This window comes from Panthera onca, chromosome E3, assembly GCF_046562875.1.
Source record: "Panthera onca isolate mPanOnc1 chromosome E3, mPanOnc1 haplotype 2, whole genome shotgun sequence".
In the NCBI taxonomy this organism is placed as follows: domain Eukaryota; kingdom Metazoa; phylum Chordata; class Mammalia; order Carnivora; family Felidae; genus Panthera; species Panthera onca.
In genome coordinates, this window is record NC_138354.1 from 40012606 (window position 1) to 40034315 (window position 21710).

Consider the following 21710-nt stretch of genomic DNA (forward strand, 5'->3'; position numbering starts at 1 on the left):
AGGTTGGCCCTGTCTGTCAGCACTGCCCGCGCGCGCGCGTGTGTGTGTGTGTGCGCGCGCGCGCGCGTGCGTGTGTGCGTGTGCCCAGCTGCGCTCAGCACGAGTCCTCGGACGCATTTACGGTTGGCACCGAGGGAAAGCAAGCACACTCGGGGAGCTGCATTCTAGAGCCTGGTCTGGAGGGCGTCAGTTCCCAGCAGGGTGTGACACGGGTGGGCTGGGCCATCCCTGTTCCCCTAGGGGGCTGGGACCTGGGACCCACTGGGCTGCAGCACCAAAGTCTGGGCCTCACAGGGGTGGAGTCCTAAGAAAGGACACGGAGGCCTTGAAGCCGACCAGTGTGTGGTCCTGGCTAAGCGCTTGCTCCCGTTTATTGAGCACAGCCACGCACCCGGCGCCCTGTAGGTGCTCCTCACAAGGAGGAGGTAGATGTCGTAGCCCATTTTACAGATGGGGAGACAGGCTGAGTGGGCCTGTGATGTGTCCACAGCCACTTGTCCAGCCAGCCCTGCCCCACGGCTTGCTGGGGCTTGCCCAGCCATCCGGAAGGAGATCTGTGGGGGCCAGAGTCCTCCTCGGGTCGAGTCTGGAGGCAGCGTGCCCTGACCAGGCCTTGAAGGTTTTCAGTGGGACTTCAGGGTCACCTCCACAGGAAAATGGTCACTGATGGCAAGGGCCTGGAGGGAGAGGAGGTGGGGCCTGCTGGGCAACCTCTCCTCCCTTGCAAGCTCCACCCCCTCCACCTCCCACCCCTCCACACCCCCACCCCCCGCCCCGGGAGTGGGGGGGGGCGGCGGGCATCTACAGACCACTGTGCTGCCTGCAGGTGGCGTGGGGCACGGACTGGGGACCCCACTCCAGAAGAGGCCAAGGGCATCTCCTCCCGCCATCCCACACTTGTTCCTTTCGGCTTGAACTGAGCCCCTAAGGGCGCTTCCGACACACTAGTGCGGGGAGGGGCGCCCCCGGCCTTGGGCAGCAAGACACTGGCCACCCCCACGCCCGTCAGTTTCCCCCCCCCCCCCCCCACGCCCACCTGAGTCTGGTCCAGGCCGAACTCCTCCTGGAAGTCGTGCACAGCGGCCGACTGGGGCTTCAGGCTCCTGCGCAGGCGGGCGCCGCACACCACGATGCGGTCGTAGGCGCAGTCCGAGTTGCCCACCGTGGTGTCCGCGCTGTCCGGGATGAGCCACTTGAAGACCTCGCTACTACGCAGGCGGATTGCCGGCCAGTCCTGCGCCCTCACGTAGCTGCAGTCCGCATTGAAGTCGCCCAAGAACAGCAAGTCCTGCGGGGCCGCGAAGCCGGGGCTGAGCCCGCGAGAGGGACGCGCCCCCCACCCCCACCCCGGACGCGCCCACTTGGGGCGGGAGCGGGACTTACGTCGGTGCCCCATTTGTCGATCACGTCCAGGTACACGTCGTAGAGAGCGTCGATCTCCGCCACGGCCTGGTGCGGCGCCGCGTGCAGCGGGATCAGCACGAGCTCCCCGGCAGCTGCGGAAGGCGCGTGTCAGAAGCGGGGGGGGGGGGGGGGGGCGGGACGGGGGCGGGGCCGCGGAAGGGGAGGGGCGGGGCCTTACCCGAGCCGGGGGCGGAGAACTTGACCACGAAAGGTTCACGGCTGAAGGCGTCCTCCGGGTCCGGGTACTGGTACGTGTCCACCACCGACACCGCGTCCTTCCTGGGGGAAGGAGACTGGTGGTGGCGCTGAGCCGGCCCCCTCCTGCCCTGCGCGCCCAGGCCCCGCCGCCCCGCCCCTCACCTGTAGACGAACAGGTACATTTCTTTGTACTGCTCCCGACCCAGGGGCTCGCTGCTCACGAAGCTGTACTCGTGCCTGGACACGCTGCGGAGACAAGGGCCAGGCCCGCGGTCAAGTCACCCGCCGGGCCCTGCGAGCCCGGCCTGGGCTCCGAACGCTGGACCCTGTCCCCCGCACCTGTTGATCTGCTCCATGAGCGCGGACACGGCGCTCAGGTCCGGGTCTCGCACCTCCTGCACCAGCGTGATGTCATAGCCAGCCACGATCTGGGGGAGGGGCCGGCAGGTGCGGGGTCACGCGCCGGCGGAATCACGGGAGAAGCCCAGCTGCGGCCCCGCCTCCCGGCCCCTGGCCTCACTTGCGCAATGACACCAACGCAGGCTGGGTCCGACACTTTGCTGTCGCCAAAGCTCTGGATGTTGAAGGCTCCGATGCGCAGCGCCGCGGCCCCGGCGGCCCCCAGCGCCCAGAGCGCGGCCATGAGGGCGCGGAACCCACCCATGGCGCGGAGCTGGCGGCTGGGAGTGACAGAGACGCTCCTGAGCTCGAATCTGGAGTCAGACACACCAAGCCGCCCCTCTCCGCCCCAGCCCCGGGGCCACGGGGGCCGGTGAGAACGCTTGACACAGAGGTTCCCTGCGTCTCCATGTCTCCCCAGTGGTGCACTAGGCCTACCGTGGCCCTTCTCCATCGTAGGGAAACTGAGCCCCAAATACAAGCACCCCATTCCCATCCAGCCCCCTGGTCGGCCCAGTCCTCCCCAGCCACGGCACCCCCACACGGGCCGGCTCCATCACTCACCTGGGATGCGGATGGGGCGGCAGCCGAGGCTCGGGATCTAGGTCAGAGAGCCAGGCTGGGGGTGTGTCTGTGGCACAACACAGACTCCTCGCTTGGCGGGGCAGCAGTTCTGGTGCCAGGGCTCAGGCGGGTATTTGAGGCCCTGGTCCAGGGAGGGGCTGGACTGCTCTGGGTCCGCCCCCTCAATGAAGTTGGACGCTGGAACTCCTGGTGGCCGGTCCCAGGGAGAGCCCTGACGGCCAGGTGGCAGGGGCATCCACCCTGGGCCTGCTCTGGTGCCCCCAAGCCCATCAGAAGCGGGACTCCGCAGACTCTGACCGCCTCCCAGCACCGTGTCAGGACTGGATAAGAGGGTCAGCCATCCAAGGTCCAGTCCTTGTTCCTGTCCTCCCCCCACCCCCCAAAACCAGGTCATCCAAAATCTCCCTCCTTCAGCGGCACCTTCTGGGAAAACAACGCAGTGCAGCCCTGTCCCCCCACACGCTGTCACCTCAAGGGAAAAAGCCTTGGTCCCCTGTCCCGACAGACAGCACCAGGGCTGGAGGCAGGGAAACGGCATCCCCTTCCACCCACCTGGGGGGAGCTCAGGAAGCTGGAGTCACGACTCCCACTGGGCAGGGCAGCAGGAGGAGGCTGCCTGTCCACATGCCAGCGACACCCACACACCGCCAAGGTGCCGCCAGCCCCTCCGGAGCCCTGGGCGGGGCGGCCGGGCATGAGAGTCCAGAGGGTGGCCCGGGCAGGCGTGCTGCCACAGGGAGACCTGCCAGGACAGTGGCCCCAGACCCCGAGGCTGCCGCTGCCACGGCAACATCACAAGTGGCAGATTTTCACATTTTATTGTAAAGCAACAAAAAACTATTTACACTCCCACGTCCCCTCTGAACACCTGAATTCTGTGTTCTTTCTTCTCCGGGGCCTCGCCCCTACCCAGCCCAGCCCCCAGGACCCTGCAGGCGGCCACGCTAGACAATGACCGTCTGCACCTCGAGCTGGCCCTCCGGTGAGGCGATGACCAGCTCGCCCGCATGCTCTAGGATTTCAATGTCCTCCGACGAAACCATGGTCACGGTGGCCTGCTCGGCGCCATTTGCACCCGCACGGGCCGTGAGCACGGTGCCCTCGCTGATGGCCGAGGCCAGCGTCATGGCCACCTGTTCCGTCAGGCTCTCAGGGGTGGCGATGGTGATGGTGTCGGCGGCAGCCGCCTCTGGGCCCAGCCCCGCCTCCTGGTCCATAGTCACATTCTGCACGATGATCTGGTGCCCGGCGCTGGCCTGGTGCACGATCTGCTGTACCACCTTCATGATGTGGCTGTCCACCTGTGGGGGGCCCACCGCTCAGCTCGCGCAGCGGAGGGGCGGGGACGGGGGCCCACACCACCCTCCTCGGCCCTCCCCCAGCCCCTCACCTCTGTCTGGGCGCCCTCGATGATCTCCGCGGCTTCGCTAGCCTCCGCGTCGTCCGCAGCAGCCTGGACACGGGTCAGAGGTCAGCCGACCCCAGGGGAGGCTCCGCCACCGTCCCACCCCGCCCCTGCCGCACCCACCTCAATGATGTACTCCTGGGTGTCGGCCACGACGGAAGAGAACTCAACCAGCACGGCGTGCGGGTCCTCAGTGAGGACTGCGGCGGCGGCCGCAGGGCTCTCCTCGGCCACCAGCAGCTCCTCCACCTCCAGCAGGCAGCCGCCTGGGGCGGGAGGGGGGGGGGGGGGAGGGGCTCGGTCAGCACGCCGGGCACCCCTCCCCGCCCTCGCCCCCCCCACCGCGCCGGGCCCTGACCTTTGGTGCGCAGGTGCCGGTTGAGGGTGCCGTGCTCGGCGAAGCCCCGGCCACAGCGGTAGCACTTGAAGGGCTTCTCGCCCGTGTGGTGCCGCACGTGCCGCACCAGGGAGCCCTTCTCCCGGAAGCCACGGCTGCAGAACGGGCACACGTGCGGCTTCTCCTCCAGGTGCGTCCGGAAGTGCACCTGCTGGGCGTTCTGTGGACCCGCACCGTCAGTGCCCGCCTGGCCGCGGCCTCCGGGCCGGGCCGGAGGGGCTGGGGGAGGGGCTGCGAGGTCAAGAGGCAGGGACGGGACAGGGATCTGGCCCAGGAGAGGGGAGCCCTCGGGTCAGGGGTTGGGGCCCGAGCGCCCACCTTGGTCTTGTAGCACTTGCCGCACTCAGGACACGGATAGGGCCGCTCATCCGAGTGGACGCGCCGGTGGCCGCGGACGTGGGCGATGGTCTTGTAGAGCTTCCCGCAGTCTCCGCAGCGGAAGCGTCGCTCGTGCACGTGAACCTCCTGGTGCTTCTTGAGCAGGTAGGCCTTGGGGAAGGCCTTGCCACACTGCACGCACGTGAACGGCCTTGGCCCTGGGGCCGCACGGGATGTCAGGCCGGGTCGCCACCCGAGGGCCCCAAACACACATCCTGGCTGGCTGCCGGGTGCCCCCCACTCCTGCCACCCACCTGCGTGGCCCCTTTTGTGGGCCTCCAGGGTGGCCGCCGTCGGGAAGGTCTCACTGCACTGAGGGCACGGGTGGGTCCTGGGCACGGCTGAGGGCCCGCCGGCCACCTGCTGGCGGGCGGGGGGAGGTGTCCCGGCATGCCTCCAGCACCCACTGCGGGCTGGACCCCAGCAGCACCAAGAACAGAGCCGTGGCACCCCCCACACCGGCAAGCTCCACCACGAGCCCAGGGAAGGCAGTAAATGGGGGAAAACCACTGCGGAAAGTGGCTCAATGTTTCCACCCCAGGGAACACGGCAAGGACGGCTCCCAGGCCAGGGTCGTGACCCTGTACCCAAGGTCTGACCCCCAAGGAGCTCGCCGGCGGCGCAGCCACCTACTGTCTCCGCTGGCTCCACCTCCAGCAGCGGCAGCTCCGGGGGACCGTCTCCCAGGGGCTGGGGACTGGGCGCCGCGGGAGGGGCTTGCTCCAGGGCCCCCTCTTCTCCAGTGACACGCTCGAGGACGATGCCGGAGTTCTGCATGGCCTGGTGCAGCAGGTTCTCACGGCCACCCTCACCGGAACAGGGAAGCTCCTCGGAGCCGGGGGGCTGTGGGCAGGCAGACGGAGGGCAGCTGGTCAGGCAGAGACACTCGGTACCCACTTGCACGCACTACACGGAGCAGAGCCAAGGGGCCCCAGGGGCACTGTGCGTACGTCTTGGGGGCCCCACAGCCCGTTCCACCTCACCCCCAGCTCCCTGTCCCTCACCCCTCCCTGCCCTCTGGCATGCCATTGGTCTCCCGTCTCCCCTGCAACCACACTGAGCACCAGGAAGGCAGGCCAGCTTGGTCCCGTTCCCGCTGGAGCCAGTGACCGGCACAGAGCCCGGCACTGAGCGGACAGAGGCCAGCCCCTGACCCGCCCGCACCTCTGGGGCCAGGGCTTTCATGCCCAAGGGAAGTTCTTGCATCTGGACGTGGACTTCGTGGATGACAGTGCCCTTGGCGTCTGTCACCAGGTGAATCACAGGCGATGTCTCCATAGGTTCGCCCGTCACCGAGGATGATGTAACGGTTCCCACGGTGGAGGCGCCAGACCCTTTAAGGCAGAACCAGGAGAGTCCCTGAAGAGACCGCTGACCAGGGCAGCACCCGGGCCCGGGCCGGGGCGGGGAGCCCCTACCTCGCGGACCTGCAGGCGTGTCCTCTTTGCCCACAACCACGTCCTTGCTCGCGCTGAAGCGAATCTTTTCGGTGCACGGGGTCAGAGACTTGAGGTGCCGGGTCAGCGCACCCGACTCCCGGAAGCTCTTCCCGCACTTGGCGCACTTATAGGGGCGCTCGTCTACGGAGAGGGCAGGGTCAGCCCCAGGGCCAAGGGGCAGGCAGGCCCCCAGCCACAGCCTCACGCTCCCCCCAGAGGCAGGGGCCACAAGGCCGGCTCCCGGCCCCCTCCTGGCTCACCCGTGTGCCGCCGGTGGTGCCGGATGAGCGAACCCTTGGTCCGGAAGGACGCCCCGCACAGCTTGCACTCGTGGTCCTTGCGGCTGCTGTGGGTGACCATGTGGGCCTTGAGGATGCTGCCCTGGGGGAGAGCGGGGAAGCAGGGCTCAGGCACCTCCCCGGAGGAAGTGGTAGGGAGGCCCGGGCCCACCTGCCGGCGGGGCCCCGAGCACGCAGCCCCCCGCCTCACCGTCTTGAAGGTCTTGTGGCACAGCGCGCACACGTATCGGCCGTCCTTGTTCACCAGCAGCTTGACCTGGGCCTGCTCGCCCTCCCCGGGAAGGCCCGGGCCCTGACGGCTGGGGCTGCCTGGGGCTTCCGCCATCTCGCTGTCCCCCGGCTCTGCCTCGGCGGCCACAATGACCTCTTTGATGTGTCCACCGCCTGAGGAGAAGAGGGTCAGCCCGAGCCTCGAGACTCTGAGGGCCCTGCCACCTCCTTTGATCCCTGCCTGGGGGCGTTGCTAGGACACGGTGCAGCTGTCCTGACCGCCCTCCAGCTCCAGGGCCTAGTGTCTGCTCCCTGAGCTGGAGGCCGCCCAGAGGGGCTCCAGGACCCCAGAATGTGCCCAGTGGGGAGACCCACCATGAGCACCGCAGGACTGGATGTGCGCAGGGGTCCTGCCCCCTCTGAGGACAACTGAGTGCCAGCACAGAGACGGTGTGGAGGGGCCGGGCCCGCCCACTGCACTGGCTCCCACTGTCAGGTAAGAAAGATGCCTCGGGGGACGGGGGGAGGTCACCCACTGTGTCTTGAGGCAGGCAGGCTGGGGACCCTCCCGGGAGAGTGAGTGCTCCCGAGAAACCTGGAGCTGCCTGAGGAAGGAGGCCTGGCCTTGGCGCCTCTCACGGGCGATGAAAAGATCTGACGATGTGCAAAACTAAGCTGTAAACACACTTCATAATTTCTGCTCATAAAAATGACATGTGGGAAGCGGCTGTAAAGCCACTTCTTAGGAACCATCTCAATCAGTCAGACATAGTGTGTTGACAAGCCATTCTCACACAGAACGCAAGCACCGTGACTCAGACAATTAAGACCATCTCTCGCCCATGCCCTGGCTTATGTGCTGGATGCTCTATCTTTGCTCCGCCCCAGAAGCAAACCTCCAGAAGGCCAGGGACCTCTGCCAGGCGAGGACTTGGGATAGAGCGCGGCACAAGACACAGCAGGCGGACAGCTCGAGGAAGGGAGAACAGGGCTGCCCTGAGTCCAGAGATGAAAACCGAGTCTGTTTCCAGCCAAGAGGCAGGAGGGCCGGGAAGAGGTATCTGGCCCCCCACACAGCCCCTGCCGACTGTGGCCCCTGGCCCCCCAATCCTGGGAAGCCAGCAACTGGCAGTTTAGGACTCTAGCCAACCCCGGAGCAATGAGTAGCAGACTCCTAGGGGGCATGTGGTGCACCCAAGATGCCTGCAAAGGGGGAAACTCCCAAGGGGACAGAGAGGCAGGAGGTACCCAAAGGGGAGCCCTCAGAGCACAGGGACGAGCCACCGAGCAGCAGGTGTGGGCCAGCTGAAGGTCAGGGGGGCGGGAAGGGGCCTGGCTAGAGGTGCCACCCAACCCCAGGGGATTTGTTTTCCCCTATGACACCATCCAGGGCCAGAGCACGGCCCCACCCCCCACATGACAACATTCCTATCCAGAATGGCAACAGGTGAATGTCCCTGTCCACAGGAATGTCAGGCAGGGGAAGGGACAGCACGGACACAAGGACGGATGTCCGGCTGCCTCCCTGAGGTGGGTCCGTGGCAGAAAGGCCTACTCTGCGGCTCCCCTCCCGAGGTCTCCACCCCTCTTCCTGCCCCATCTGGTCCCAAGGGCTTCCCAAGGCCAAGGTGTACCTGTCACCCAAACCCACATCCTGTGCAGCCGCCCACTCAGGCACCTGCCAAGACTCCTACCCAGCAGACCCCTAGATAACAACCCTTCCTTCCAAGCTGGACAGCAGGCTGCACCCTCCTGTCCAGCTGCCCTTTGAAGGCTCCCCCTTCCCATTCCAGACCTATCAACTCCTCCCTCTCCCGCTGCACACCAGCAAGGCACTCGAACTTAAAAAGAGCCATCAAGGAGGCTGACTGGGCACTATACGCTCATAAAAGCCAGGTGAGAATCAGGGCAGGAGTTGCCACACCCACAGGGGAGGGGACAGCCAAGGTCAGACAGCAGGTCCGGACAGGGCTGGAGCCACCAGTGCATCCTGTGCATACCCCAACCTGACCCATCAGAGTGGACTGGGGTGGGGAGCAGGAACCGGGGTTGGCAGAAACATGGGGAAGATTCCAGAAGGACCAGGGAAGGACCAGGGAAGCAGCAGGAGCAAGCAGCCAGCTCGTGACTGTGCACAAAGTGAGGACTCCCTGAGCGCAGGCCACACGCCTCCCCTCTCCTGGCGGGCAGGGCTTGGTGCCCAGTGCTCACTCTGGAGGGCCTCGGCCCTCCTCAGCCAGGCTTTGCTCTCAGGAGAGCAGAGGGTCACAGTAGCAAGGGTCCCTCGCCTCCAGCCCTAACCACAAACAGCTGTGCTGAGAGCCACACACGGACAGACACAGGGAGACCGCGCCGGCTTACCCACGATGTCGGGTGCGTGGCTGATGTCTGTCGTTAATGCGGCCGTCTCCACCACGATGTGGGCCACCGTGATGGGCTCCTCCGGGCCGGCCACCGCTGGCACCACCTGTTGTGGGGGGACAGGGGACAGAAAGGATTCTCCTGCAGGGCTCCAGAGTTCCGTTGGCTTGGAGAGGGCAGGCTTGGGTTTATCTCCACATGGGAAGGCTGCGGTGGGACCTGTCATCTCCCCTGACATCTCTCCCACCCCTGCTGTGAGTCTGACTCCCATCCTGGTCCCTCCAACCCAGGCCTAAGGGGTCAGCCCCGTCACTCAAACGCCCCTGGCCACCATGGGCCGGATGCAGAGCAGCGAGCACCCTTGCAGAGGGCTCCCGGGAGAAGTGACCGGCAGTTCCAGCCTGAAGCCCAGCTGGCCGTGCAGGGATGAAGGTCAGCACCCTCACCCACCAGCCCCAGCCAAGCTATCAAGCGATGTGGGTCCAGGGGCCTTCCTGGAGGAAAGGGCACCACGGGGAGGGGCCAGGAAAGAGCACAGGGTCTGAGGGAGATGGCTGTAGTCCCACCGTCCTCTGGGCCATTCCCTGTGACGACCTGAGGCGGCTGACATCTCCCAGAGCCTCCTTTCCCAATGCCATCCGACGAGGGGCCCGAGAACACCACCGTGCAAAGGTGCTGGGAACCTTCAGAGGCCTGCATGCGTACAGCCCAAGCACGTGCAGCATTACAACCTTGGCCATGTTTATGACAAAGTGGCAGGACTCCCAGAGCCACCCTTTGCAGGATCCCGAGAAACCATGTGTCAGGGGTGCCTGGGAGCTCAGGTGGTTGAGCATGTCACTCTTGTTTCGGCTCAAGTCATGATCTCACAGTTTGTGAGTTCAAGCCCCATGTCAGGCTCTGTGCTGACAGTACAGAGCCTGCTTGGGATATTCTCTCTCTCTCTGTCTCTCTGTCTCTCTCTCTCTCTCTTCCTCCCCCAACCTCTGTCTCTCTCTCAAAATAAATAAATAAATTTTAAAAAGGAAAAGAAAAACCGTGCGTACAGGGCAGGAGAGAAGCCAAAAGAACAAAAGCCTCCATGACAGCCCTGAGCCACTGAGCCAGGACAGACCCTGAGGCTCCAAGAAAGGAGGGATGTCAATTGTGCAGGCTTCAGCCAGAGGCTGCTGGGAAGGCAGGGCCATCCCGGGCCATCCAGGAAACCAGGAACACTGCCAAGCTCTTAGGGACAGGGCCCAGGCTCCCTCACCCATGACCAGATGCCTGTCCTCTGTCCACCCCCGTGCCACAGGGAACCGGCTGCACAGGTCTGTCAGGGCACGCACACACCCCTTCCCGGCCACCAGGTGAGCCCAAGGAGGAGGGCGCACATGTGCGTGGACGTGTGGTGGCAGGTGGAGAGGGCTCACCTCCTGGCCCAGCAGCGTAGCAGCAGCAGGGGCGGCAGGCAGGGCCTCCTGAGGGGCCCGCTGGCAGACTTTCTGGAGTTTGTGCTGAACAAAGTCTTCCAAGGCAGTGAACTCGGCCTGGCAGCGGCCACATCTGTGCACATCGTCCTCATCTGCAACAAGCCTGTGCTCAGTGGGGCCTGGGAGGGCCTCCAGCCCTAGGCCAAACCCACCGAAGGGTGCCATCGGACCACAGGCACCTTCCAGCCTCTAGTGACCTGCGGAAGAGGTGCCCACCCCTGGGAGAACAGCATCCAGCAGGCGGGGGCCCCAACCTGAGAGTCAGACTGCAGAGATCCAGTGAGGCTGCCGTGCCCAAAGCCCCCACTTCAGAGATGAGGGGACAGAGCCCCAGGGAGCAGCTAAGAGGTGGAGGGATTCACCCAAGCCGGTTTGGGGACAGTGGAGGACCAGAGTTTAAGACTGCTTCATCAGCTCTGAACAGGCAGGAGCTCCCTCTTCTGGAGAAGACACTCAGGGTGGAACTTCCCAGAGAGGCTCCACACCCCAGGCTCAAGTCCCTCACCATGTAGGCTGACCATGCCTGCCCCAGGTCCTACAGCAGGCACTTCCCACTCACTGAGCCCCTCCTGGGTGCCAGGCACCTCACTGGGGATGTCCCCAAATCCAGCCAGCACCCTGGGGAAATAAGGATGACTATTCTCATTCCAGGAAAATGACCTGAGATTCAAGACCACCCAGCTGGTGAGTGTTCGGGCCAGAATCTGAACCTGAGGGTCTACTCCGGATGCCCCGCTATTTGCACAAAGGGATGGGAGGATGTTCCTTGTGCTTCTATAAAAGTCTGCCCGTTCCCACCACCTCGCATCCGGTCCCACATCAAGGTCAAACCCAGGCCTAGCACACGGAAGGATCCCAGCCATGTCTTTGGACTCAGTGGGCAAACAAAGGCCCACACCACAACCATGACGGGCCCACACAAGACCACCTGCCAGGGGGCGATCCCCTCCAGATGGTTCGCAGTCACAAGCGAAGCACTGACGTGCCCACCACCCTTTTAACCTTCCCCCCTTGCTCTCCAAGTCTGACTCGCTGTTGCCAGCGAAGGAACACCCACCACAGAAGGGGACACACTCCGCCCCGTGTAACAGTGACGAGGCTGGGGGCAAGCACAGCAGGGCCCAGCAACCTCCAAAGAGATCCCTCTCCAGGCTGGCACTGCCCCTAGTGGTACTGCCCCTCCCCCAGCTGGAATAAGAAGGAGCAAGACAAAACCATGCGCTGAGAATAGGAGTTCTGCGGAGACAGGGGCCACTACCCCAATATCGCCAGCCAGCCCCCCTCCTGTCTGGCCCAGTCTATAGCCTCATGAGACAAGCTCGGAGGAGAGAGACCCAGCTTCTGTCTGCACAAGCTGTCAGGGCGCCCGGTCGTCCGCTCTGCCCTCAGCCAGTTGCCACCGGCTCCGTCTTCCTTCTCACCGGGGTCCAGGGAGGCAGCGCAGCCCAGAAGGTAGGGGAGTCGGTTGAGGAGTCACACAGCCCTGGCATCCAGTCCAGTCCTTGCTACTTACTAGCTGGGTGACCTGGTCACCTTCACACCTTTGAACCCCAATTTCCCTCATCCACAAAATGGGAATGAATCACAACAACAACAACAACAACAACAGGAGCGTCCAGGGTTGGTTTGAGGACAAAAACGCTGATGCCGGGTAAGTGCTTAACACGTTTTTAGCAGCAGCAGCAGCAGCGGCGACAGCAGCATCCCCTGCCCAGGACCAAACAGCCAGAACGTGGCGAAAGTGGCAGGTGTGGGATGGAGCCCGCAGGCCGGCTGAAGGGCACCGGCTCTCCGCCACTGGGCTCTGCTGCCTCCCCGAGGGGCAGCCGGGGGCCTGGGGCCCGAGGCCCCGCCCCACCCCACCCCCAGCCCCAGCCTCCAGCCCCACCCCAGCCAGGGCTCTAGAAACCCGTCAGGTGCATTGGGAGGGGGCCCAGCGGAGGGCGGGGCCTTGCCCAGACAGGAAGGCGAAGAGGCGCCTGACCGCCGGCCTGAGGGCCAAGGCCGCCGGTGGAGGCGACGGCAGAGGTCTCCACACGAGCAACCCCACAGCCTCGGGCACCTGTGAGTACCCGCAAGTGGGCACCGAGGCCCACGGGGTGATGGGCGCCCCACAGGAGAGGCCCGAGGGTCTGAGGAAGCCGGGGAGCGCGTGGAGGGCTATGCAGGACCCCTTGGGGACCCGTGAGGTCCGCAAGGAACCGGGGTCTGGGACGGTCGGTCGCGTCCACAGCTTAGGCCCTCGGAGCCGCCTCCAGCCGGGACTGAGCCGTCCCCACCCCGGCCGCGCCCGACCCTGTCAGGCCCCGTCAGGCCCTGTTACCTTCTTCGCTAAAGGGCGCCGGGAGGCCGAGGAACCCGCCAGGAGCCAAGGCCGCCGCCGCCGCCGCGACCCCGCCCTCGCCCGCCTCCCGCCCGGCTTCGGCCCGGGCTTCTGCCGTATGCGCGGCCGTCACCCGCACTGCCATCGCGCCCTCCATGTCGCAACGCGCCGCAGGAAGATGGCGGATTTACGACCGTGTCGTCATAACAACGGGCCGCGCTGAGGCGAGCGAGAGAAAACGACGAGAGGAGGCCGACGGGGCGGAGCCAGGTGGGTTTGACAGACAGGCAGCGGGGCGGAGCCTAGGAAGAGAGGCCTAGAATCTCAGAGGCGGGGCCAGACTCCCGGAGAGAAGGCAGGGGGAGGGGCTGCTCGGGGGCGTGGTTACGCTGGAGCGGACTGACTGGCAGGCGGAGGGGCGGGGACAGAGGCGGGCCCGAGGGGCGGGGCTGGGTGAGGCGGGGGCGTGGCCATGCCGGCGGGGCGAAGGGCTTGGTTCCCCGAGCGGCCCCGGGAGCTTCAGGAAAGGTTGAAGCAGGCGTTCTGAGCCGGTGGTGCCGCCGCGGGCGCCCCGCCGGCGAGACACTGCCCCACCCCGGCTCCGGCGGGTAGTGTGGTGCGCGGGTAGTGCGGTGCTCGTCGCCCCAGCCCCACCCCCTCGGGTCAGAGCCTCCCTTGTTGCCACGGTCGCCGGGAGGCACCCGATTTGGGTTTGGCTCACGGGTAAGCTTCGCTAAGCCTTTTATACTTACGCGTATTTTTTAAATTGTAATAAATATACATAAGACTTGCCTTTAATGGCATTTAGTGCATTCACAACGTGCACACAATGTGCATCACCACCGCCAAGTTCCAGAACATTGTCGTCATTCCAAGAGGAAACCTAACCCCTTAGCACTCACTCCCCATTCTCCCCTACTCCCAGCCCCTGGCAACTACTTTCAGTCTGTAAGGATTTGCCTTTTCTGGATATTCTCAAATAAATGGAATTACACATGTGGTCTTGTACATCTGGCTTGTTTTGCTTAGCGTAATGTTTCCCAGATTCATCTGTACTGGAAGCACGTCACTACGTTTCTTTTTATAAGCTGAATAATAGTACATCGCCAGGAAAGACCACAATTTATTTAGTCTTCGCATTCGGTTGGGTTGTTCCCACCTTTTCCACTATTATGAATAGTGCTGCCATGAACACACATGTACAAATTCCTTTTATTCTTTTCAGGTGATATTTAATTAGCTCTATGAAGCTAAGCACTTTACAGGATTTTCTCATTTAAGATACCAATCGCCCCCATTTTGAAGATGAAGAAACTGAGGCACAGTACTGATAGGACGCTTGCCCAAGGGCGGACTGGAGACTGAAGTCTGCACAGAGCCATGGGCTGGAAGCCCACAGGATGTGCTCTCTCCCACATCAGTTATCTTCTGTGGCCCAGCCCCGTGCTGAATCCCAGAGACTCAGATGAATCAGAACTGGTCTCCTCCAGGAAGGCTAATCTCTAGAAAAGACCAAGCAGAGACTCAAGGGACGGGGCAGAGAGTAGACTGTTCTGCCCTGGCAAGGACACCAAGCAGAGACTGTCTCCATGCTGGGGCTGCCCAGCTGGGCCCCCGAGGACCCTTGGCCTGGCAGAAGCTGGCCTGTGTGAAGCACAGGTCAGATGGTCAGAGGTCAGACTGGGGTAACGATGAGGTTGCTTTCTGCATGAGGCTTGCTCGCCAGTGCAGGGGGATAGGCAGACGGTGTGAAAGCATTTCAAAAGGATCCCTCTGACTGCTGTGCGGATAAAAGGACCTTAGGGCCCATAGAGGCAGGAAGATCCCAGATGGATGGTCTCTGAGAGGGACAAACAGGAGGAAGGCCGGGGAGGGGGTGGGGGGGAGCTTGTGGAGGGGCTTCTGGGAAGGGAGGACCAGGAAGACACCTTACTTAAGGATGTGCTGAAGAGTAACGGTGAAGCCAGCATCAGAGAGAGAGAGGAAGCCCCAGAGGAATGGGATAGGGCAGGGTCTCAAAGGCAGAGGACACCCTGAGTGTGGGTGGACACGAGGAGGAGCCGGCCCAGGGGAGACAGAGAGCCTGCCTGCCGCGTGCTCCAGAACCGTGTCCGGAGCGGACCAAAGCTCCTGCCTGGTGGCTCCCTGGGAGTCAGGAAAGGGCATCCTGCACCAGTGAGTCCCAGGTCCTGCGTTAGCGAGAGCCCAGGCAGGCCAGCGGGTACAGGGGCAGACAGGCCTAAGGTCACTGAAAGGCAGAGTGGCCAGAGAAAGACAGGAAAACCGGAGTCCCCATTCCCCCCAACAGCCTCCTCCCCGACCCAGCCCTCCTCGGCACGGGCTCCAGCGGCACCCTGTGTGTTTTAGAGTCAGTGCTGTGCTGACCTGCCGTGGCCAGAGCCACGGAGACTCCATCACCCTTTATGAGGACTGCTCAACCTCTGTTCTTTGATGGACTTATTGAACCAATCCCATGTTGAAGAATATTTAGATTGCTTCCAAATTTTTTTGTGTGCCACTTGAGTCCTTTTGAAATGACTCCCTTTTTTACTTAGCTCATTGGAAGCAATACCATCTGCGAAAACAGATTCAATGGCTACTTGCATTTTCTAATACAACTTTTTTCATGTTTGCTTATTTATTTTGAGAGAGAGAGAGAGAGTGAGCATGCAAGCAGGGGAGGAGCAGAGAGAGAGGGAGAGAGAAAGAATCCCGAGCAGGCTCCTCACTGTCAGCGCAGAACCCAACGTGGGGCTCGATCCCACGAACCATGGGATCATGACCTGAGCCGACATCAAGAGTCAGACCCGGCCCGCTGAGCCACCCGGGCACCCCCATTAGTTCCTAATACAATTTAAATCCATGCAAGGCTGTTAAAATTAAACAGCGTCTGGTGTCTGTCCTTGTACCATCTAAATCCGTGCCCCATATAGCCTGCAGGGGGGGCTTCCTCACTTTGGGGAACCCTGGCGCCATCCATTCGCAGGTATACACTGAACGTCTACCGTGTGTCGGGAACACATCATGACCACGATGCACTCCTCCCCCATCTATACAGGGCACCTCACTCAAGGTCAGCCCCCCTGCCATAAAGTGCACTGTCCCTTCCAGCCTCCTGCAGGACCATGACCACAACCACCTCCCCTCTCGACACCGGCCGCCCCACCTTTCCCACCGTGCCGGCTCAGTCCCTACAACCCACAGGACGTGTCAAACCAATCAGGTATGGCAGAGCTCCACTGTGGAGTCAACTGAGTTTAATCCCAACCCTACCTCGTCCAGCCGGTGACTCTCTCTGGCTCAGTTTCCTCATCCACGAACGGGGACACTAATAGCCTCTGCCTCTTAGGGCTGTAATGCAGGTGAGGAACAGGGCTCAGTGCCTAGATGCTTACCAGTGCCCAGGAGACCAAGGCACCCGGGCAGGTACCGCACACGCTGGTCCATGGCTGGACAGCAACAGCACGGGCCGGTGTACCATATACGCTGGATGCTTCTGGGTGAAAGCAGGATTTCCGATCTTCTGTCAAACCCAGCTCTTCCCCGCGTCAGCCCCACCACCAAAACTAAGTGGGAAGACACAGGGAGGAAGGCGCTCCCCTTGTGGGCAGTGGGTGCACCAGGCAGGAACACTTTGCACGCCCTGCCTTTGTGGGCCAGCGGCCCCTCCAATCTCCTCCAGGGGTTCCCAGGCCAACAGAGACCAGCAGAAACGAGCCACGTATAAATAAACAGGGCCCGAAGGGAACTGAGGTCACTGGTTTTACCTCATGGGTTTGGGGGTGGGAGTGGGTCCAGAGCAGACTTTATGGAGACCCGGGGCCCAAGAGAAGAGCAGGAGTTTGACACTCTGGGAGCTGGGGGTCTGGGGCACCTGTCACAGGGTAGGTTTTCAAGAAACCGGGCCCTATGTAATTCTGCTCCCTGGCCCTGCTGGAAGTAATAACAATAAACATACATGTACCTACCTGTGAACTTGCAGTTCCAATCACAATTATATTTCACCCAAGAGAAATGAGTGCCTGGGTCCACAAATGAGTGTGTAGGAACCAGAATGTTCACAGAAGTATTATTTCCAATGCTCCCAAACCGCAAACAACCCAATGTCCACGTACTGGAGAACAGACCAACGGACGTATTCTTACAAGGGCTCACATGGCAATTAAAACAACAACAGAAAAGGACGGATTTCCCAGACACTGTGTGGATCCATAGAAGCGAGACTCATGGCAAGTCTGTGAGACCATCTGGAGTAGGCAGAGGAGGCTATGACTCATTCCATGGTGACAGAAGTCGGAAAAGTGGTTGGGGGAGGGGTGTCCGCTACTGACTGGCTGAGGGACTGTGAGGGAACTTTCTGGAACGAGGGAAATATTCTCTGGCTTGATGTGGGTTGTGTTCACACAGGCGTATAGGTATGTAAAGTTCCATCAAGCTGCACACTTAAGATCGATGCACTTTTACTGTGTATGACGCCTCAATAAAAGTTAACAATGATACCAAATAAGATGATGGTAAGGGCTGTGTTCTACGCAGTGTCTTCTTAACCCCTAAACCTGCCGCCTTGTAATAACTCGTTCGCATGACCACTAAGGCAATCCCGCTGCCTTATAATAAATAACCCGTTCACAGTACCACTAAGGCACAGGGACAGTGTTTAAAAAAAAAAATTTTTTTTTACACTTATTCATTTTTGAGAGACAGAGAGAGACAGAGCACAAGCGGGGAGGGGGCAGAGAGAGAGGGAGACACAGGATCCGAGGCAGGCTCCAGCTCTGAGCTGTCAGCACAGCTGACGCGGGGCTCGAACTCACCAACCCCGAAATCATGACCCGAGCCAAAGTCGGACGCTTAACCGACTGAGCCACCAGGGCGCCCCTTAGGGAGAGCGTTTTTGCAAAGGACCGGATATGGGAACGCGAGGCCTGCCGGGACGGAGCCCCGGGCTGCACTCGGCCCTCAGCCATAATCGGCTCACGCGCTATCACCGTGTCCGTCCGCAGCGTGCCCAGGGCGGAGGGCACGGCCCGGCGCCGCCCAGGAAAGGTGCAGGCGTGACGCCGACCCCAAGGCGGACCTCTCCGCCCGCCACAACGCCCCGCCGCGCTCCTGCCGCGGAGAAGCCAGCCAATCGGCAGCCGGCCCGGCCCGGGGTCACTCGATTAAGGGCCTCCGTCACCTAGGCTGACCACGCGGCGCCAATGGGCGAGCTGCCCTGCGGCCGCCAATGAGCTGCGGCCTTACGTCCAGCGCCGGCTCTGGGCTCCTCCGCAGCGTTTCCGCAGTGAACGCTCCTCTCCGAATGCCGGTTGGCTCCCTTCCAGCCAGTCACCGGGGAGCCTCGGACTCAATAGCCAATGGCCGCCCGCCTCCCAGTGCCGGGCCGCGACGGTTGGCGCTGAGTTCCCGCAGCCCGCGGGAGGCGGGGGCGGATTGGCGCAGGTGGCGTCCAATGGGCGGCGCGCGCGAGGAGCGGGGCCAATGAGCGCGCCGGGGGCGGGGCGGGAGCTGCGGCGGGCGGCTGCAAGGAGCGGCCGGTGGCGGCGGCGGCGGGCGGCCGGTGGCGGCGGCGGGCGGCCATGGCGGCGGTGGCGGAGGCCGGCGGTGACGACGCCCGCTGCGTGCGGCTGAGCGCCGAGCGGGCCCAGGCGCTGCTGGCCGACGTGGACACGCTGCTGTTCGACTGCGACGGCGTGCTGTGGCGCGGCGAGACGGCCGTGCCCGGCGCGCCCGAGGCCCTGTCGGCGCTGCGGGCCAGCGGCAAGCGCCTCGGCTTCATCACCAACAACAGCAGCAAGACCCGCGAGGCCTACGCCGAGAAGCTGCGGCGCCTGGGCTTCGGCGGCCCGGCGGGGCCCGGCGCCGGCCTCGAGGTCTTCGGCACGGCCTACTGCACCGCGCTCTACCTGCGCCAGCGCCTGGCGGGCGCACCGGCCCCTAAGGCCTACGTGCTGGGCAGCGAGGCCCTGGCCGCCGAGCTGAAGGCCGTGGGCGTCTCCTGCGTGGGCGTGGGGCCCGAGCCGCTGCTGGGCGACAGCCCCGGCGCCTGGCTGGACGCGCCGCTCGATCCGGATGTGCGCGCGGTCGTGGTGGGCTTCGACCCGCACTTCAGCTACATGAAGCTCACCAAGGCGGTGCGCTACCTGCAGCAGCCCGGCTGCCTGCTCGTAGGCACCAACATGGACAACCGGCTCCCGCTCGAGAACGGCCGCTTCATCGCGGGTCCGTGCGGGGCGGGGGCGGCGGGAGGCTCAGGGCGGGCCGCCGGCCGCCCCTGTCCTCTGACCCCGGGTGCTCTCCTCCCCTCCCTCTCCGCCCCGCAGGTACCGGCTGTCTGGTCCGAGCCGTGGAGATGGCCGCCCAGCGCCAGGCCGACATCATAGGGAAGCCCAGCCGCTTCATCTTCGACTGCGTGTCCCAGGAGTACGGCATCGACCCAGAGCGCACCGTCATGGTGGGAGATCGCCTGGACACAGACATCCTCCTGGGCGTCACCTGTGGTCTGAAGACCATCCTGACCCTCACCGGCGTTTCCACTCTAGGGGACGTGAAGAGTAATCAGGAAAGTGACTGCATGTCTAAGAAGAAAATGGTTCCTGACTTCTATGTTGACAGCATAGCTGACCTTTTGCCCGCCCTTCAAGGTTAAAGACTTAGTGTCTTTAATCTCCAGAATAAAACAAATTGAAAACCACTTACCCAAATTAATAGGTGGGGCTTAAGCATCCGCTCAGCTAGGTGGCTTCAGAGAGTACACTTGGAGTTAAGTCAAGGCACTAGTTGTTAACCTTGTAAGTAAACGTTTGGGGGGCGATGTTGTTTACAGATGCTTATATTTGAAGATGCACTTTTAAACCTGGAGGGCGTTGTGGGGGTCCTGGGCATCCGGTGCCATTGACAAGGGCAGGCTTCATCTGTCCAGGATTCGGGTCACCTCAGGGTGGTTACCCAACCTGCTCATGGGACTGAAGCAGGTCTAGGATGTTCCATGTTTTATTGAAAATTTTATTCAGGGATTGGGCCTCCTATACAGGGTAAAGGGGAGGACGGTCCGGTTATTTTGACTGTTGTGAGGAACTTGTACAAAGAGCCCCAGGGCCTGTCTGTGTGGTCGTCTGCGGATGATCCTGCTCCAGGATCCCAGCTCCTCACCTGCAGGGTGGGAGTGGAGGACAGGGTATGTCCCTGTCCCTGGGCCGCAGGGTGCTGACCTCACCACCACTGCCCCACGCTTCCTTAAAAACCACTCTGATGTCACAATCAAGTGTCTGTTCCGCTTCGGATACCCAGGGCTGCCACACCTCATATGTGGTCACGGAGTTCTGGCAACTGCGTCCTGCTAAGCCTCAGTTTTTTCGAGTGTGCATTTAAATCCAGCTGACTTGAACTGAGCAAAGCGTTGGCTGAGCAGCCAAGAGGGTGTGGATGCCTTTGCTGAACTCTGGGCAGCTGTGCAGAGAGCTCAGAGTAGTGTTGGTACCAAAAATTATTTTTTTACGGTTTTGAACAACTTTTGTCAAACGGTGGAATTGAATCTTAAGTGTGTTAATTAATAGCTGTGCTCTGTCTTGTAGGGAAAAATCCCCTGGAGAAGTCTCCGTGCCCCGCAGCCAGCAGCACGGCTAAAGGCATGTGCTGGCCAAGGAATGCCTGTCGCCCTGGGCGCCCTGTGGGGGAGGGGAGGTGGGGAGGAAAGAGGTGTCCCCAAGAACAGGAAATCCTTTTACAAGGCATCCGATGTCTTCCTGTCCTCCCGCACCCTGTCGGGGTGGGGGTGAGATGCCAGTGGTCCACGAGGCCACTTATGTCGGTCTGGAGCCCCTTGTGGGAGGCCAGCGGAAGGACTGGCCGGGTCCACCTGCTAGCCAAGGGTTCTTGGCAGTGGGCCCTGGCCTTTTCTGCCTCTTCCCTAAGTTGCTGACCTGATAAGCAGACTGTCCAGCCGTACTTGTAGGGCAGAGCCTGGGAAGCTGTTCCTTTTGGCCGACTCCTTCCCGGTGCCTCTCCCTGTATTCCACTGGCATTTGCCCCCAGTTTCTCTCCTAGCCCCAGAGCCGCTCCTTCACTGAATCTCTTAAGTTCTCATAGCAATAAGGGGTGTCCCAAGCCTGCAGCTCTTCCCGGGGCCGGGGTGGGGTGTCTGGGGTTCGAACTCTGCGGCGGGGCAGCACGAGGGCGGCCAGCACCTGTGAGGTTGGTGGTGCTGACGTTGGCTCTGCGAGGTCGGCTCAAGGTGGGTCTGGATATTGAGCAGGCCTGTCAGGGCGTTGTCACCCACACCAGGAGCACGCGGCAGGTGCGGCAGCCAGCAACACTTCCGCTGGGCAGCGGCCCGGGAGCCCAAGTGCGCCGCATCTCTCTCCCTGTTGCACTGTGTGAACCCAAATCTGTATTAAACTCTCAAACCTGCGCTGACTCTGGCGTTCTTTGCCCGTGTTTTGACAGCAGCCCTCGTGCAGAGGCTGCAGCAGCCTCGCCCAGTGTGGGTGTGGGGGGCTCCAAGGAGGACGTGTTCTGGGATCGCGGTTCCAGAGCCGGGGTGCCGACCGCCACGACGTCACCGCATCCCAGGCCTGTTACAGAGGGGTGGGTGAGTGGGTTCCGGGGAATTAGGAAGAAGGCACAGAGGAAAGCCACAGTCGAGGACCACAGGGTGTGAAGCTTGTTGGGAGCACACATCCCGTGAGCTGCCGGTGCCCGGCGGAGCCCTGTCACAACCCGCGTCCTGAAGAAGCTGGAGACGCAGGCTGGGAGCAGGGCCTCAGAGGAAACCACCCTGGGCAGGGCCGGGCCGGCAGCCCCGGGTGCGCGGGGGCTCCGGTAGGCTGCCTGGACCCATC

At 62.6% G+C, this 21710-nt stretch overlaps 3 protein-coding genes and 1 long non-coding RNA gene across 8 annotated transcripts; 2 read left to right on the forward strand and 2 right to left on the reverse strand.

Annotated features, from left to right (window-relative positions):
* Positions 1-324: 324 nt before the first annotated feature.
* On the reverse strand, positions 325-3005 carry DNASE1L2 (deoxyribonuclease 1 like 2). Its single transcript, XM_081791746.1, is given in 8 exon segments — positions 325-677; positions 1037-1288; positions 1384-1500; positions 1503-1683; positions 1765-1848; positions 1942-2030; positions 2123-2282; positions 2566-3005. Coding segments are annotated over 7 exon segments (921 nt in total). The 5' UTR covers positions 2267-2282; positions 2566-3005; the 3' UTR covers positions 325-623.
* Positions 3006-3388: 383 nt separating this feature from the next.
* Positions 3389-13056, reverse strand: E4F1 (E4F transcription factor 1). 5 transcript variants are annotated; one of them, XM_060648128.3, is made up of 14 exons: positions 12871-13055; positions 10488-10639; positions 9076-9181; positions 6695-6888; positions 6466-6586; positions 6194-6346; positions 5931-6100; positions 5400-5609; positions 5021-5126; positions 4707-4924; positions 4350-4548; positions 4115-4257; positions 3977-4039; positions 3389-3887 (listed from the first exon to the last, which is right to left on the reverse strand). In XM_060648128.3, exons 1-14 carry the CDS (start codon positions 13025-13027, stop codon positions 3531-3533), a joined length of 2349 nt encoding a protein of 782 aa, XP_060504111.2. In that variant the 5' UTR covers positions 13028-13055; the 3' UTR covers positions 3389-3530. The 5 variants fall into 5 exon arrangements, with proteins under 5 accessions (XP_060504111.2, XP_060504110.2, XP_060504109.2 ...); XM_060648127.3 differs by having other exon boundaries at positions 5021-5129; positions 12871-13054; XM_060648126.3 differs by having other exon boundaries at positions 6185-6346; positions 12871-13054.
* LOC132688920 (uncharacterized) lies at positions 6883-9508 on the forward strand. Its single transcript, XR_009614737.3, has 4 exons — positions 6883-7210; positions 7603-7771; positions 8508-8610; positions 9366-9508. It is a non-coding gene; the product is annotated as an uncharacterized LOC132688920 (long non-coding RNA).
* Positions 13057-18375: 5319 nt separating the features above from the next.
* On the forward strand, positions 18376-21285 carry PGP (phosphoglycolate phosphatase). Its single transcript, XM_060648139.3, has 2 exons — positions 18376-19092; positions 19194-21285. Exons 1-2 carry the CDS (start codon positions 18450-18452, stop codon positions 19517-19519), a joined length of 969 nt encoding a protein of 322 aa, XP_060504122.1. The 5' UTR covers positions 18376-18449; the 3' UTR covers positions 19520-21285.
* Positions 21286-21710: the final 425 nt, after the last annotated feature.